At 41.1% G+C, this 19,028-nt stretch overlaps 1 protein-coding gene across 2 annotated transcripts in view; it reads right to left on the bottom strand.

Moving 5' to 3' along the window:
- Positions 1-19,028, bottom strand: part of MYO5C (myosin VC) — a 114,283-nt gene that overhangs the window by 8,617 nt on the left and 86,638 nt on the right. The window contains exons 33-38 of one of the 2 annotated variants that reach the window (XM_065940877.1): positions 16,673-16,760; positions 12,892-12,990; positions 11,466-11,620; positions 8,832-8,921; positions 7,075-7,225; positions 5,704-5,986 (exon numbers count right to left, since the gene is read on the bottom strand). In XM_065940877.1, the coding sequence (XP_065796949.1) occupies positions 5,704-5,986; positions 7,075-7,225; positions 8,832-8,921; positions 11,466-11,620; positions 12,892-12,990; positions 16,673-16,760 (866 nt within the window). The remainder of the gene's footprint in view (positions 1-5,703; positions 5,987-7,074; positions 7,226-8,831; positions 8,922-11,465; positions 11,621-12,891; positions 12,991-16,672; positions 16,761-19,028) is intronic. The other variant, XM_065940878.1, reaches the window with a different exon arrangement.

Raw genomic sequence — 19,028 nt, 5'->3', positions numbered from 1 at the left:
ACAGAGATTGTCAGACTGGATAAAAAAAAGGACCCAAATATATGCTGCCTACACTTCAAATATTACACAAATAAGTTAACAATAAAAGGATGGGAAAAGGTATACTATAAAAACACTGATCCCAATAAAAAGTAGACTTTCAGACAAAGTAGACATCAAAGCAGAGAAAATTAACAGGGTGGGGTAAAGAGAGACCCCCACATAATGATAGGAGGGTCATCTCACCAAGATGACATAACAATTTTTCATGCATATGCACCTTACTCAGAGTGTAAGAAAAACAGAGCTTCAGAATACATAATGCAAAAACTGACAGATTGAAAGAATAGACACATTCATAATTACAGTTGAAGACTTCAATACACCTCTCAGTACTCAACAGAATTAGTAGATAGAAAATCAGCAAGGATACAGAAGAACTGAAAAATGAAAGTGAAAATCAAAGTCTTAGTCACGCTTCTGTCTATGGAATTCTCCAGGCAAGAATACTGGAGTGGATTGCCATTCCCTTCTCCAGGGGATCTTCCTGACCCAGGGATCGAACCCAGGTCTCCTGCATGGCAGGCAGATTATTTACTGCCTGAGTCACCAGGGAAGCCCCAAAAAATACCATCGACAAATTGGGTCTGATTGACATTTATAGAATATTTTACCCAACAACAGAGAAGAATGTACATTCTTTTCAACTGCATTTGGAATATTCACAAAAGTAGGCTGTATTCTGGGTCATAAAAGCAAGTATTAACAAATTTAAAAATAACTGAAATATAAATTTTCTCATCACTTCATGGCAAATAGATGGGGAAACAGTGGAAACAGTGACAGACTTTATTTTCTTAGGCTCCAAAATCACTGCAGATGGTGACTGCAACCATGAAATTAAAAGACGCTTGCTCTTTGGAAGAAAAACTGTGACCAACCTAGATAGCATATTAAAAAGCAGAGACATTACTTTTCTGACAAAGGTCTGTCTAGTCAAAGCTATGGTTTTTCCAGTAGTCATGTATGGATGTGAGAATTGGACCATAAAGAAAGCTGAGCATGGAAGAATTGATGCTTTTGAACTGTGGTGATGGAGAAGACTCTTGAGAGTCCCTTGAATTGCAAGGAGATCAAACCAGTCAATCCTGAAGGAAATCAACCTTGAATATTCATTGGAAGGACTGATGCTGAAGTTGAAGCTCCAATACTTGGCCGTCTGATGCAAAGAGCCAACTCATTGGAAAACACCCTGATGCTGGGAAAGATTGAAGGCAGGAGAAGAAGGGGACAACAGAGGATGAGATGTTTGGATGGCATCAACGACTGAATGGTCATGAGTTTGAGCAAACTCCGGGAGATGGTGAAGGACAGGGAAGCCTGGCGTGCTGCAGTTCATGGGGTTGCAAAGAGCTATGACTTAACGAATGATCACCACCAACAAATACAAAGTTTGTTTTTTTCAATGTAAAAGTATTTATAAGTTTGTGTTTTAAAAATAAATCTGGGAAGGTCTAAGACAAAGTGGGATGGTTGGGAACTCTAGCATCATAATCTACAGTGTATGTTAACCTGTGTGCATCTCGAGATCCTTTTAAAAATTGTGGTAGGAAACATATGACATAAAATTACCATGTTGACCATTGTAAGTGCATAGTATAGCATAGTAGTCTTAACTATATGCATCATGTTGTGAAACTAAGCTCCCAGAACATTTTGTAAAACTGAAACTGTACATCCACTGAACAACAACTCCCTTTTTCTCTTTCTCTCATCAGCTTGCAATCACCACTCTACCTTTGTTTCTAAGAGTCTTACTGACAAAGTATATTCTCTAAGCACAACAAAATTAAACTAAAATCAATAACAGAAAGGTAACAAGAAAGTCTCAAAACACTTGGAAATTAAACAACACATACTTCTATACCATCCAAGAGTCAAAGAGTAAGACTTGAGGGAAATTAGAAAATATTCTGAATTGAACAAAAATGAACAGAACAACATACATCAAGACTGTGTGTTGGGGGATAGAGTTAAAGTAGTGCTTGGAGAGAAATGTATAGCATTAAACGCTTATGTTAGAAAAGAAAAGTCTCAGAGCTAATAATCCAGGCTTCTACTTTAGGAACCTAGAAGAAAAGAAAAATAAATGCAAAGTAGGCAGAAGGATTGAAAAAGACAGTAACAATTAAATCAATTAAATTTAAAATATAAGACAAAAATCAATTAAATTTAAAAATAAATTTAAAATCAATTAAATTTAAAAAATAAGACAAAAATAAATGAAACCAAAGCCTGGTTCTTTGAAAAGATCATAAAATTGATATACCTGTAGCAAAACTGACCAAGGAAAAGAGAAGACAAATTACCCACAGAGGAGTGGAAGAGGGGCCATTACTACAAATTCTGCAGAAATTAAAAGAATAATAAAGGAATATACTGAACAGTGATACACAGATTACCTCAACTGTGATGAAGTGGACCAATTCCTTGAAAACCAAAAACTACCAAACTCACCTAAGACGAAATCCATAACCCGAATAATCCCACAACTACTAAAAAAAAATCTAATCCATAGTTTAAAACCTTCTGAAAAAGAAAAAACTCTTGAGGTTGTTGCCATTCCCGAGGGACTAGCGTGCTATCTCTGTAACTCATCTTTCTAGATCCCCCCATCACTCCTGGTTCTCCTTTCAAGGAGGACTATTCATACCCTGCCCTAAGCATTCCTTCACTGAGGTCTGTGCTCATTTCTCTAGTTCTTGGGCTGAAATTCTTCTTGTCCTCCAAGACCCAAGTCAATGCCTTTTGTATTCTCCCCAGATTCCCTCAGGACAACAAGCAATGTCTGTACTTGGGCCACATCATTCTGGTTCCTAACAGAACTGTCTCCACAGGCCCTACCTAGGTTCTTGTCAAAGAACCCTGGGTGGGCTTCCCTGAAGGCTCAGTGGTAAAGAATCCACCTGCCAATTCAGGAGACAGGGGTTCAATCTCTGATCCGAGAAGATCCCACTTATCGTGGAGCAACTAAGCTCATACACAACTGTCGAACCTGTGTTCTAGAGCCTGGAAGCCATAACTACTGAAACCATGAGCCACAATTACTGAAGCCCCTGCACCTAGAGCCCATGCTCGGCAGCAAGAGAAGCTGCTGCAATGTGAAGCCTGCACATTGCAACTAGAGTAGCCCCCACTTGTTGCAATTAGAGATTTGCACAGCAATGAAGATCCAGCAGAGCCAAAAAAAAAAAAAAAAAAAAAAAAATGATGCCTGGGCAAAATAACCACAGTGGAACTTGCAATAAAAATGCTATTGTGGAGATGGTGAGATAAAGTTCCACATGAGATAATATTTTTTATAAATTTATGACTGCTGCTGCTGCTAAGTCACTTCAGTTGTGTCCAACTCTGTGACCCCATAGCCGGCAGCCCACTAGGAACTAAAAAAAGAACTACATACTAGGAAAATTTTTACATTTTCCCAGGAGCTGGTCTGCTTCACCATGCCAGATGAGACCAGAGAGCTACTGATGTTTTGCTTTTTTCTCCTGGCAGTCAGAAAGCCCAGTGCCTGTTTTCAAGCTACTCTGTCCACTGTTTATTTTTCTTTTCTTGGAGTTTGATTTTCCATTTGTGTTCATGTTTTGCTATTGCAGTGCTGGTGCTGTCATGGTAAAATCACTGCCAATCCTGGAGCACCATGTTTATGGCAGAAGCTGAATCAATATCTGAAGGAACAAATGTCTCTAAGATGCATGTGCTATTCACTCAGAGCAACACACTGGAAAGGCAGTACTTCCCTAACAGCACTTCCAGCTGGTGAGAGGAAAGAGTGCTGGGCACCTGTGGGGACAAATGTTCACTTTCCTTGGGGACCTACTGGTGGAATAAGAGTTGTTTAGCAAAGACTGGTGACGTGTAGGTTTACGACTTGACTTTAAATAAGCCTGAGGCCTGCCCCAGAGGACTTCAGGGCATCTGCTCAGAGCTTGGGAAATAAACAGACGCCTTTCCTCTCAGTGAAGAGGAAAAGATTCACAATGCCCAGCCCTCCTGAATACTCCCTTGAATCTGAAAACCACAACCTGGGGTCATGGGAATTTCACACACTGCTTTGTAGAGATGTCCAAGTTTCACTAACGCTAAGAAGATGTAAAGGATGCCTCTTGTTTACTGCTTGGCTTAATAAACTTTTTGGGTCACTTTTCATTGTGTCACTGCCATCATCATCACCCCAGATTCTCCTGTCACCTACAGGTATTATATCCATGTACATATTAAAACATCTTAAATGTCTATCCTATATGATATGCTTTCTAATCATGTGACAGTGTTAATTCAAACAATAGCTAATGATCTGTGTTTTCTTGGTTTAGGGACAGAGAAGCTGACACACCTCAAAACTGGATGACTAGGCTTCCAGGTGGCACAGTGGATAAGAACTTGCCTGCCAAAGCAGGGGACACAGGTTCGATCTCTGGTCCGGGAAGATCCTGCATAACACCAGGCAACTAATCCCACATACCACAACTACTTAGCCCATGCTCTGCAACTAAGAAGCCACTGTGATGAGAGGCCTTCTCACTGCAAAGGAGAGTAGCCCCACAAGAGGCAACTAGAGAAGGCCCTCGAAAAGCAACAGAGACTCAACACAGCCAAAAATAAATAAATACATAAAAAGAAATTAAAAAAAAAACAAAACAAAACTGAATAACCATGTCTGCAGGATGAACTCTCAGCGCTTGGCCTGGCATTTTACACCCTCCCAATCTGGGTCCAGCTTACCACTCTACTGCAGTCCTATAGATCCTTACATAAGCCTTCACTTAATCTAGACAGAGCTATTAATATTTACTCCTGCCTGAGGAGGGGTTGGAGAAGGCAATGGCACCCCATTCCAGTACTCTTTCCTGGAAAATCCCATGGACGGAGGAGCCTGGTAGGCTGCAGTCCATGGGGTCGCTACAAGACCGACACGACTGGGCGACTTCACTTTCACTTTTCACTTTCATGCACTGGAGAAGGAAATGGCAACCCACTCCAGTGTTCTTGCCTGGAGAATCCCAGGGACGGGGGAGCCTGGTGGGCTGCCGTCTATGGGGTCGCACAGAGTCAGACACGACTGAAGCGACTTAGCAGCAGCAGCAGCAGAGGAGGGGTCCTCACTCAGTCCTACCACTATGCCTTTGCCCACTCATTCCCTTGCCTGGAATGTTCTTCCATTTTTGATCACTCACAGTTTTCAGGTTTCTTTAACTTTTCTGACCATGATCATCTCTCCTCTCTGAAGCACTTCCTGTACCACTTACTTATGACTTAATTATAGTGTCTTGAATCATCATTTAGCTTCTCAACAGCAGGGATCAAATCACTCTTTCCTTTGTTTCCTGTGTCCCCCACCAGCAGTGCTAGTCACAGAGGTGATGGTCAACAAATACTGGCTGCATATAGGATAACCACAGAGGACCAGAATTTAAAACACACAGCTATTAGTTCTTAGTTGAAGTCACTCTGCCAGAGTGTCGTTAGCACAGGCAGAATGATGGGAGGAGGGCCTGGCATCAGACAGTTGACATCTCCATGGCTCTGAGAGTCATTCTGCACACCCTCCAGAAGTGCCGCTCTTGTGAAGGGAGGGCGGGCAGAGTGTGTGGTCTCGGACTTCAGGAGCATCCTTTCTGGCCCGCCTCTCCAGGGTTAGCGGTGGCTGATGGGTCTTACCTTATCTGCATCCCTTTTCTACAGGAGCACATGTCCTTGCGCAGGAAGAGACTGTTTAGGGTGACCGCCCCGATCAAGAAGAAGAGCTGCTTCACCGCCTGCCTCACGACCTCAGGGTCCAGGCCATTCTGGCACATGGTGCTGTAGAAGTAGCTCAGTTGCTGCAGGACGGAGGTCATCGTGTAGGCGTCCGTGTCATCTATGCTGGAGGACCGCTTCCGGAAGCCTGTGGGCTTCAGGCCAGAAATGCCCTGGAGACTCTCGTACTCCAGCATGCCTGGCACTACGGAGAAAAATGGAAGCTTTTCTTGCACATGCAGTGGGGACACCAGGAGGACATTTCCCCTGCTCTCATGTGTCTGTTTCAGGGAGTGGGACAATTTTCACGAGTTAGTGTGGATACAGCTGTAACAGAGAAAGAAGAGGGATGGAGGGCTGGGGAACACCAGGGTGTAAGGGGTGGATGGGAATGAACCACCATCTACAGCAGGGGAACAGTTCCTCTTCTTCCAACTTGACAGGAGAGAAAGCTGGTTAGCGTGACATCTCATGGTCTGGAACTACTTAAAGCCTACAGTATTTAAATTTCAGAAAACTGAAGAAAGTATATAAGAATTTGTATACAAGAGTATACAAGTATACAAGAAAATATACATGAGTAGGGCTCTAGGATTTCAAAAATACTTGGCTCAGAACCAGGATTAGCCACATAATTAGCAGCAGTTCTCCCAAACCTTTCCCTACAGGATGGATCCCCCTTATAGAAAGAAAACTATGACCCATGTACTTTTATATATGTAATCATTTTAGGCAATCAGAGAATTAAATAGTGGGCATTTACATTAGCAAAGTTTCTTGTTTTAAAATTATGTTCTTTGAAGGTACAATAGAGAATCATACTTATCTAGGTGATGTTGTGAATCTCTTATTTGCATTGTCGTTAGGGAAAATCTCTAAAAATAGTATTACTTGAGGAAAAAATGATTCTCTTCCTTTCTGAGTATCATGGCTGTACCACCTCTGAAAACGAGTGCTTGTTTTCGGGAGATGTAGACGTTTTTGAGTGAACGTTTCCTTATACCACTGGAAACATGCCAAATCACAATTTGGATTGTCAACACCACACTGGCCTTTTCTGCTACTATGAGTACTAAATATCACCCTAGTGACTAAAACCACTTATGTCAACATGACTTAGTTGTTTTCTTTGGGGAAGGGTGGGACAGAAAAGGATAAGACTAAACCAATAAATTATTTTACTATTGGCTTAAAAAAAATTATGTGCTTTTCAATTACACATTCCATGCAGATTTATTTTTTAAGGTCTCAATATCATTATAAATATTTCTTAGTCATCGATTCTTTTCTTACCTATTATTGGTTGAATGTTGTTTTCCATTACGATAATGAACTGATGATATATTCGTATAGCCACATCACTAAGAATCTGTCTGTATTCTGAAAGGTCAAAATTGTTCAAGCAATTCTTATTCTGATGTGGACTATTATGCTTCATGAATTCCTGAAAGTAATTTTGAACATACAAATATTAGAATAATGTAGACACATAGGAAATTAAAATACTATCTCTGAATCTAATGATATTACAGTAAGTTTCTACTATAACTCCTATACTTAATGTCTGATCTGTATCAAATGAATTCTTAATGTTTGGGATAGCATTTATTTTTTATAACTAACTACACCTGACCCTTAAATGATATGTGTTTGAACTACATAGGTCTGCTTACATGTGGACTTTTTTCACTGAGTTATGTATTATATAGTACTACATGATCTACAGTTGATTGAATCTAAGGATTTGTAAATATTACTGTTTAACTTTTCAACAAATATGTGCCTCCAGAGTTAGACTACACTGGAAAACAACCCCCATGGAAGCTCATAGGAAAAACAGTGAAGCATCCAAGGAAATAAACTGCTGTAAGAGGTTGATAGATGCAATAAATGAGACTCATAACTTTACAGTTACCGAGTATAGACCAATCTGAAATACTTTAATATGGGTGTTATGGACTGAATATTTGTTTCCCCCTCAAATTTATATGTTGAAGCCATAACCTCCATTGTGGCTAGATTTGGAGATGGGGTCTCTGTCACCATGTTATTAAGGTTAAACGAGGTCACAAGGGTGGGAGTCCTGATCTGATAGGATTAGTGTTCTTATAAAAGGAGACACTAGAGAGATCAATCTCTCTTTCTATCCCATGCACCGAGGAAAGGCCATGTGAGTACATAGGGAGAAGGTGGCTATCTTCAAGTCCAGAAGTGGACTTTCACCAGTGACCCAATACTTGCACCCTGATCTCAGATTTCCATTTTCCAGAACTGTGAGAAAATAAGTTTCTGTTGTTTAGGCCACCTAGTCTGTGGTATTCTGTTACAGCAGCCCAGCCTGAACATGGTAATACATTTACAATGTTCAAAGAAGTAAAATTTAAAAAAAAATTTAAGGTAAGACTAGGACATTGTAAAAGGCAGAGGTAAAAAAGAATCATTGGAATTTTAGAAATAAAAATATAGTAATTAAAAAATCTTCAGACAAGGAAAAGAACATTGTATACATGGTTAAAGAGGGTAAAGAAAGGATTTTAAAAATGGTGATGCAATTAAAAAATAAATACATTTTTAAAAATGGTGATGATATGCCTCCCGTTAAAGCCACACAGATGCCAGCTTATCTTAAAAGGACTGGTCTGTGACCCTCTCAGCCCCAGTGTTCCTTTTGGTTAGAAGTTGGATTTTCTTTACTTATTTCTCCCCAAACAGGGATTGAATCCACACCCTCTCCTTGGAAGATGAAGTCTCAACCAGTGGACCACCAGGGAAGAATCCACCTCATGTATTTTGAAAGTCAAGGACACTGAGGCTTAGTATCATGCCCGAACTCGAAACCTCCTTCTGGAAGTCTTTTTGCCTGTGACCTCCATTCAGCTGGTGATGTGAAGCTGGTCTCCTGGGTAAGAAGGAAGCCCGAAGACCAGTTGGAGCAGAGGATGTCCTTGGACTGGGCAGTCTGATTCCTAATTCCTCCGGCGAGCTCTGGCTCACGAGGAGGTTGGAGATTGGCAGTCAGTACAGAACACAGAGCAGGCAGGCGTCCCTACCTCTTCTCCACTGTACTGCTTCAGGCAATTGAGGAAATGACAGGTATTGGAAAGCCAAAAGGACAGCATCTCAAAGTCTTCTAAATGTTCCTTAAAAAGAAAAAAAACACCAAGAAAAGACAAGGTTGGATTATTGTTCTGAGCCAAGAACAGACATATCTTACCTGTTTTTCTAGCTGGTGGCTTCTGACCAAAAAGAACTCTTCTTTTATTCATTAAAGACTTTATTAAATTTACACTATAAAAAGAATTTTATTTTCTTGGGCTTCAAAATCACTGAAGATGGTGACTCTGCCATCATCATGAAATTAAAAGACAGACACTTGCTCCTTGGAAAAAAAACAATGACAAATCTAGACAGCATATTAAGAAGCAGAGACATTACTTTGCCTACAAAGGTCCATATAGTCAAAGCTATGGTTTTTCCACTAGTCATGTATGGATGTGAGAGTTGGACAATAAAATAGGCTGAGTGCCAAAGCCTTTGAACTGCAGTGCTAGAGAAGACTCTTGAGAGTCCCTTGGACTGCAAGGAGATCAAATCAGTCAATCCTAAAGGAAATCAACCTTGAATATTCATTGGAAGGACTGATGCTGAAGCTGAAGCTCTAATACTTGGGCACCTGATGTGAAGAGAAATTCGTTGGGAAAAACCTCCTGATGCTGGGAAAAACTGAAGGCAGGAGGAGACGGAGACAACAGAGGCTGAGATGGTTGGATGGCATCACCAACTCAATGACATGAGTTTGAGCAAGCTCTGGGAGATAGTGAAGGGCAGGGAAGCCTGGTGTGCTGCAGTTCATGCGGTTGCAAAGAGTCAGACACAACTGAGCAATAACAACAACATGAAAGTAAACTCATATTAATTTAGCAGGTTATAGTTTGCAAAGGATTTCTGTACAGGTTATATCATCTGTTCTGACACTTAAAGCAGGCACTGTAGGAATGCCTGAGAATTGTTTCAGTCCTTGGCCTCCAAATGTCACATTCTGACTGGGAAGACAGACGTGACATATATAGGACACAGTTAAATAGGTGGCTGACAGCTTACATGATAGGTATAGGCTATGCTACAAAAACTCAGAGGATGCAGAAATGATGGGGATCCAGGGCAGCTGAGAAAACCACAGGAGAGAGGCAGAAGGATATCCTCCTTAAAGGAAAAGGGTGGACAGACAAGAGCTCAGGATCAAGGACTCTCCTGGCAAGAACACTTCAACTTATGGGGCAGGAAGGAGAGGAATGAGCAAAGGAGTCAGAGGTAATGAAGACCAGAGAGAGAAGAAGAAAACTGGGAGAGTCCCAGGTTTTAAAAAACAATGTCAGAGAGTTTCAAAGAGGTGCTGCTACTGTTTAATCCATTTAAAGAGAATAAGAGTTAATAAAACACCATTGGATTTAGCAAGAGGAATTACTGGTGGAGTAATGTGGGTAGAAGCCAGATTGCAAGGAGTGAAAAATAATTGGTGGAGACAACTATTTTAGGTGCTTTGGCAGCCAGGAGGGGGTGTGTGAGAAAAAGGCACAGTGGTCAAGGGGGTATGCGGAACAAGTGAGGGCTGCTTTAACGTTCTGTGCCCTGGAGTGGGGAGGAGCATGGAGCTGCTGAAGAAGCTGAGATGGAAGATGCTCACAAGAAAGGATTTACACTCCTTAAGCTATGTATCTTTCACTTTCAAAGTATTTAAACATTCCAGAGCAGCAAGAAGGGGCAAATACTGTGTGCCTACAGCCTGGAACATAATGCAAGTGTGTCTGGAGAAAACCCAATTTATGAAAATTGGAACAGGGAAAACATGAATTTATGACAGTCTCTTCTAAGAACACATTGGTAGCTCCCATAAAGACAGTGACTGTAAAACACCAAATCAATGTTAGTTTTCTACTCCTAACTCCTGATGAATAATGAATTCTTAGTATAAAATTGGGCAGGGTGGACCGTGGAAGAATTACCCATTTCCTGATGTACTCGCTGCTTTTATTTCTTCTCTTTTCCAAGAGTATTTAAGATAGGGTTTGACTGCTCATGACCTTTCTAGAACACATATTTTACTAAAAGTGAGATAGGACTTTCCCAACTAAACATTTTAAATATATCTCATAATCAAACATTACTTCTTATTTGGAAGGGTATAAAGGATAATGGATCTATATTTTACTGGTCCCTTAAATATACCTTATCTTCATGTCTGGGCTAAGAATAAAAGTATATACTGTGGTTTTATAAGGGAGAATTATATAAGTGCCAGGAAAGAGATGAGCAATTTTTTGGCTTTTCCCATTCCTTGGCATTCAAACTTGTTACATGGATAGACATATACTCCCTACAGTCAAGAATCTCACACCTGAGGGGACAGATGTGATGGGGTGGTGGCCATCAGGTTGTAGTCTTACAGGTAAGGACTTGAGGTGTAACTGGCAGTGTCCCACCCTTAGGGCTGTCTGACCTAAGTTGTCTTTTTCTAATAGCTTGGCGTCTTTCACTGACTGGGCCTCTGACTGATTTGAAGAATCATGTGGTTGACCAAACACTGGAGATAAAGGATGGGAAAAGTCTGGGCATCTGGTCATTTCCACAAATGTTCCTAAAGTAACCATAATACCAAGGTCCAATGTCAAAAAAGTAGTTCCTACCTTAACCACCTGCTTGATGCCACTAATGGTGCTGTTCATGAGGGACTTGAGCATGTCGGCGTCATTTAGAGAGTCTGCGTAGCGTACACACATGAACAGGATGTGAGCTGGCAGCCCGGGGATCATGTTCACCACCACACCGCGGGGCTTCAGGTCTGGAGCAGAGACAGAGTCAGTGAGGCTTACAGCTCTCCCGATAAGAAACCTATGATGATGGGTGGGGATGTCTGCTTTTCTGTACTTGATGCAGTGCCTGAATGCCCAGAGATGTTTTTTTCCCTTTGAGGAATTAAGGCTGGCTTTTTTTCTTAGCAAAAATATACATGCAGTTTCCATCTGCTTCTCTTACTTCTCATTTGCAAAGTACTTTCTCTTTTTCAAGGTTGAATAAAAGACAGAATTTCATATCTCCACGGTAAGAGAGGAGTCCCAGTCCATGCACCCCCACTTCAGCCTCTATGATGAGGATGGAATGATCTCAGCAATCACATGCATCTGCTATGAATAGAGAAAACAGGTGTACAACAGTCCTGCAGAGGAGGATCAGCTGGCCTTGAAGAGAAGAGAATGGCTGGAAGTCAGAGTAGGGATGTAGAGAGAAACTATAGAACAAGCTAAGAAAAGCAAACAAAGACCTCCCCATGTCTGCATTAGGACAGGGGAACAAAGAGGCCCCTCAGCTGTGTACCAGTGAGGGGTGGAAAAGAATGGGTAGGCAGCTCATGTGCTCTGAGCAGGGTCACTTAGGAGAAGAGGAGTAAGGCTCTAAATGGGCTTTCTGCTTTTGAGATCTTGGGACCAGCTGATAGGGAGGCAGTTTTTCTCCTTCTTTCTAGAAAACTATGTGGTTTCCATGGTGAAGACAGGCTAGTAGGACTGGTTCTAAGACTGCCAACCATAGAACATGCCCATTGGGAGATTCCTGTAATAGCTGTGACTGAGAAGGCCCTGTCATGAAATGAATTTCTCAGCAGAAGGCAAATGGAACAAGGGAGCCACAAGTTACTTCTCCCATGGCTCCTGTGCTAAGACACAAAGATGAGGAGATGTCTTCTACCCTGATCACGTGATGGGACTTGGGAAGAGGTTAGGGTAGTGCATCTCAGCTGAAGGCAAGGTATCAGATGCCAGAGGGCGTGTGGCAATGTCTGGAGGCATTTTTTAAAATTGTCATGATTAGGGGTTGCCACTGGCTTCTAGAGAATAGAAGCCAATGATACTGCTCAATATCCTACATTACAAAGCCCCTAGCCACCTGAAACAAAGAATCACATGGTCAAAAATGGTGAGGCTGAGAAGCTCTGTGCTAGGGGAAGAAGCAGTGGAGGAAAAAGAGGAACTATCATCCCTGCCCAAGACTGTGGCAATGACTAATGCTCAAGTTCTCAAAAATTAAGCAAAAATTCAGAGTTCCAGGTTTCACTACCAAGAATGAGGTTTTGAATGAGCTTGGCCTCATCTTCTCTCTTGTATTGCAGCATTCCAAGGTACTCTTTGGGTCCTGAGGACAGGTGCACATCACTGGCTGTAGGCAGAGGCAAATAATCAGCTAAATACACAATAACAACTTCCACCAGCATTATAATGAGACTACTCCATCTCTTTCCATCCCATTCTGGCTGATTTGCCCATGAAATTCTCTGGCTTTCCAATAAATGCAAACTTTATTGAATCCCGAAGAATTTATTTTGGTAGCAATTCTTATCTGTGAGTATATCCATAAGTATAGCTGCCAGTGTATATTCTCATGGTCACCTGGTATATAATGAGTGCAGTAGGGATATGAAAGCAAACCAGGTTGTTGCTCCTGCCTTATTACAGTTAAAAAAAAAATGAAATTCACAAAACATGTAGTGTGCAGTCACCAAACAGCATGATCCCAAGGAGGCTGGACTAGTTTCCTATGTGCTGTAACAAGGTACCAAAAACTCAGTGGCATAAACAAAATTTTTTAAAATTACAATTTTACTCAAGTGCTCGGGCCTGTTGGGCTGGGAAGATCCAGAGGAATCGGGTGGAGAGGGAGGTGGGATGGGAGACCGGGATGGGGAATTCGTGTAACTCTATGGCTGATTCATATCAATGTATGACAAAACCCACTGAAAAATAAAAATTAAAAAAAAAAATAAATAAAATAAAATTTGAATGTCTGATTAAAATAAAAAAAAAATTACAATTTTAAAAATCTTACAGTTCTGGAGTTCATAGACTAACACAGATCTTACAAATATCAAAGTGTCAGCAGAGCTGTGTTTCTTCTGGAGGCTCTAGCAGAAAACTCATTTCTTGCCTTTTCCAGTTTCTAGAGGCTGACCACATTCTTTGGCTCTGGCCACATCACTCTGACCTCTGCGTCTATCATCACTTCTTTCTCTGTCTCTGCTTCCATTGTCCCATCACTTTCCCTCACTCTGTCATTCCTGTCTCTTTCTTACAAAGTCTCTTGTGATTATATTGGATCTACTTGGATGATCCAGGGTACTCTCCTCATCTCAAGATCCTTCACATAGGGACTCCCCTTGGTGGTCCAGTGGTTAAGAATTCACCTTCAATGCAGGGGACACGGGTTCAATCCCTGGTCAGGGTACTAAGATTCCGCATATCATGGAGCAACTAAGCCTGAGTACCACAGCTACTGAGCCGGTGTGCTCTGGAGCCTGTGTCCACAACTAGAGAGTCAGTGTACCACAACAAAAGATGATGCAATGAAGATGCTGCTTGCCACAGCTAATACCTGAGGCAGCCAAACAAATAATTAAAAAAAAAAAAAAAAAAAAGGTCCTTCACACACTCACATATACAAAACCCCTCTGCCATGTAGAGTCACATACTCACAGGTTCTGGGGATTGGGACGTGGACCTCTTTGGGTGAGCCACAGTCTGCCCTCTGGTCCCCAAAGACTCATGTCCACTCTGAGAGGAGATGTGACTACAGAAGCACAGGTTAGAATGTCAGAATGATTCTAAAGATTTTATGCTGCCAAATTTGAAGATGGTGAAAGGCCCACAAGTCAGGAAAAGTGGGTGGCCTCTAGAAGCTGAAAGAGGCAAGGGAATAGAATCTCCCCCTAAAGCCTCCAGAAGCCCTGCTGACATGTTGATTTTAAGCCAGGGAACACCATTTTGAACTTCAGACATTCAGGACTGTAAGTTTTGTGTTCTATTAAGCCACTAATTTCACGGTGATTTGCTAGGCAGCCATAGGAAATAAACACAGAAGACGTAAGAATTTATGCAGAAGTAGGTTAGAACTGTTGAAAAACTGTTCTTGGAGGTAGCACTCCAGCTGGGCCAAGAAAAGTGAGTAGGCTCTGATGGGTGAGAAAGAAGATAATACAGGTAAAGAATTAACAGAACTCTCTTCTACTGCATGAGGGTTTGTTCTGTGATTTACTAGCCCTGTTCCCTTGAAGACTGATAAAGGTAGAATGTTAACTATTTTACTAAGCAACCTGTTTATGATAAGAAGGACCTCTGATTGCTGAACTGCATCTAGACCAGGAAAACCAATAAATGATGCAGAAGTACCTGATAAGAACATAATATTTCAGGTATTCTTAAGTGTGGTGACTTGTATCTGAGCATGTTCCTTGGGAGCTAGTACCACCTAAACAGTGTCCTAGAGGTACTGGCTTTTCCTGACAACAGTCATGTGAGTGAGCTTGGAAGCAGGTACTCCAGCTCCAGCTAAGCCTTCAGATGTCAGCATCCCTGCTGACTACTTTACTGTGACTCACAGCTAGAACCACCCAGCTGAGCTGCTTATAGATTCTTGGCCTTCAGAAATTGCACTGTTAAGTGCTTGTTGTTTTAAGCTGCTAAATTTGGGAGTAGTTTGTTATATGATCAATAGATACCTGATACAGGAATGGAAGCTGATGCATTCCACTTAAAACAAGTTGGGCTGGAGGTGAGAATAGAAAGGTGAAGGAGTAATCTTAGAGGCAAAAAGGGAGTAGGACTCAGGAAAAGTGAGGAACGGCAGGTGGATTTTGGAAGTCCTTATGTAGAGACGGCAGTTGATTCATTCTTTCCAACAATGGGGATACCATAGGGTAATGGGAAGGACAGACAAGGTCTATTCCCTCATGGGGCAGAATGACCTTTATCAATAATTATTGAAAGGAAAAGAGCCTCATTTTGGTTTTGTAAACTTAAAAGTCTGATGTGAGAGTTGAAAAAAAAAAACAGTAAAGAAGTTCTTCAAAGAAATGAGTATAGTAAAAGGAACTGAGAGTTGCAGATACAGCCTTAGTGACAGAGATTGGGAGAAAGAAGCAATACTGAACAAAAGAGTAAAGAGTTAGATGAGAAAAGTCAGGAGCTTTCAGTGACTATTTGCAGGGCAGGAATAGAGACAGAGACATAGAGAACAGACTTGTGGACACAGCAGGGGAAGGGGAGAGGATGGGATGAATTGAGAGAGTAGCATTGAAACATACACATTACCATATGTAAAATAGCTAGCTAGTGGGAAGCTGCTGCATAACACAGGAAACTCAACCTACTGACACTGACAACCCAGAGGGGTGGGATGGGGGGTGGGAGGGACGTTGAAGAGGGACGGGGACAGATGTGTACTTATGGTTGATTCACGTTGTCCTATGGCAGAAACCAGCACAGCATTGTAAAGCAATTATCTTCCAATTAAAAATTAATTTAAGAAAAGAAAAATTCAGTGACATAGAAGCAGGCGAAGGAGAGAAAGGCGGAGAATCTTTTCCCCCGGAACTTATAAGGACACTCAGTGTGCAGTTCAGTTCATGTTGAGGACTTCAGTCTGGCTTCTGAGCTATCTAAGAGATATCTAATTAGCTATCTAGTATCTTTTCTTCTAATAGAAATTAGGATATTGACCCCACGTAACAGAGAGGAAATAAACTTTAAAGGAGTGAAATCTGAAACTTTTTCACAGTTCCATTTTTACAAGAAGAGAGTTAACAGAGAAAGAGGTTAAAAGTATTCCTTCCAGGGTACCCCTTACAATTACACGGGCACATTTGGTATCACCTGAGAGATGGTGAGCCACCTGCCTGCCTCTAAGGATCTCCACTAGCCCACCAATGAGCCCCAAACACACCAGCGGAGACTCATTTTTTCAGTTTTCAAATTCTTTGGACCACATCAGGAAATAACATATCAACACATGTAAACTTTAGCTGAAAGTTCAAAAAAATTGGAAAGTGGATGTGATGTTGTTTTTTTACCTTTTTCAATTGTCTTGGTTAGAGTCTTCACTTGATCTTGTAACTTTTTAATCACTCTTTCCTTCATGTCTAACTCTTCTTCAAGATCCTACAAAAATCAAAAGAAAGAGGATGTTAGCTCAGAAGCATCTTAATTCTATTATTTGGTAAGAACTTTGCTGAGCTATAATTCACACACCACACAATTCACCCGTTTAAAGTGTACACTCATGATTTTCAGTATAGTCAGTTATGCAACCATCACCACCATCTAATTCCAGAATTATTTTCATCACATTAAAAAGAAACATATAACTTTTAGCTGGCACCCATTTGCCCTCCTATTCCTTCCCAGCCCTGGGCAACCACTAACCTACCTACTGTCTCTACATATTTGCTTATTCTAGATATTTAATAAAAATTAAATCATAGAATATGTGGCCTTTCGTGTCCGACTTTTTTCATTTGGAATAACGTTTTCCAGGTATATCTGTGCTGCAGTAGGTATCAGTACTTCATTGTTTTTTTGGCTGTGGGATCTTAGTTTCCAATCAGTGAAAGCACTGAGCCCTGACCACTGGACCACCAGGGAATTCCCAGTACTTCACTCCTTTTTTTGTGGCTGAATACTATCCTATTGTTTGGATATACCACATTTATCTTGATCTAATTTTTCCTTGATAAAGTCATGCCCATTGTAGAGAGTTTAAAAATACGCAGGTATGAAAATGCACTCTCTTGATGTCAGAAGCTGGAGGCAGAGAAGCTTCAGGGATTTGGGTCCCGGCTTTGCCTCTCCTTTCTGATAAAGGGGGTGGCCCTGCCCACGCTGAATTTGGCTCAAGAACCAGAAGAGTCTTGGATACCTATAAATATTTCCCATAAAGGGCAGAGGGTATTCAGGTTCTTCCTGAACCTCAAAGGCTTTGACACAGAAAGGATTCAGGCTTCTCTGATGCAGCAATGACCACCTTGCAGTCCATCCCTGCAGCCACGGGCCCTCTGGGGACTCTCAGAGCCCAGGGAAGCTGTGCTGTTTCCACTCCTGGCTGCCTCTCCCTACTATAGTCCCGTCCTTGGCTAAACACGTTCAGAGCTTTATCGGGCCTCACAAGTGGGGGTGTGGTGCAGTTTCTTCCCTCCTATTTGAGCCTATTTTACTATACATCTAATAACTAAAAAGTCACCCATCAATCCAGAACCTGAGGAAATCACTGTTTATGTTTTATTTCATTTTTTCCCCTCCTAATATGGCATATATCCATTTTATAAAATTGGGTCATACTGCTTGTAAAGTTTTGAATTCTGTTACTCGTTATATTGCAGATATTTCCCCCATCATTGATAATATACCAAACTGTCATCTGATATACAATAATATAACCTACCCACTACAGCTGGGCATCCTTTCTTTTTTGCTGTGACTAATAATACTATGCTGACCATTCTAGATGAAAATCTTTGTTCACATATTTGATTATCTACTTAGGACAGAATCTCAGAAGTTGCATCACTGAGTCAAAGGGAATGCACTTTCAGAGGTTCCTGACATTTTCCTCCAAACTGCCCCCAAGAATGTTGACACCAATTTCTATCCCCTGAAATCATGTGCAACTGGGCCCACTTCCAGGTGTTCTCACCAGCACCATAAGATCTCCATTATTTGAGAATCAAAAAAATACCTAGTTTTAATTTGATATTTCTTTGATAAATAGAAGCTCACTTAAACTTTTCTATCCAATTTTAAATAAATGATTTTCTTTGACTCAGAGGATCATATAGTGGGCTGAGCAGTGTCTCCTTGAAATTCATATCCATTTAGATGGACATGTACACACTGCTATATTTAAAATGGATAACCAACAGGACCTACTGTATAGCCCAGAGAACTCTGCTCAATGTTATGTGGCAGCTTACACGGCAGGGGATTTGGGGAAGAATGAATACATGTACATATATGGATGAGTCCTTTCAGGGTTCACCTGAAACTATCACAAAATTGTTAACTGGCTATACTCCAATATAAAATAAAAAGTTCAAAAAACTTCATATCCACTTAGAACCCCAGAATGTGACCTTCCTAGAAGTAGGGTCTCTGCAGTTGCAATTAAACCAAGGATCAATGTGAGGTCACACTGGATCAGGATGGGTCCTAAATTCAATAAGACTATCCTTACAGTGTGACTTGAGAAATCTATTCTCTGAGAAAGGCATACCACTCTCAAAAAAGATGGTCATCACCCAAGTGATGACCTGGATCATCTGACTAGAATGTATTGTTTCCTATTAAATATTAAACTCTCTGCATTCCTATTTTTATATATAACTACCCTTTTAAGTTAAGTCCTGACACTGCAAAATGTGATTTTACCCTATC

This window comes from Muntiacus reevesi, chromosome 7, assembly GCF_963930625.1.
Source record: "Muntiacus reevesi chromosome 7, mMunRee1.1, whole genome shotgun sequence".
NCBI lineage: Eukaryota > Metazoa > Chordata > Mammalia > Artiodactyla > Cervidae > Muntiacus > Muntiacus reevesi.
This window is presented reverse-complemented; position numbering and strand designations above follow the sequence as displayed.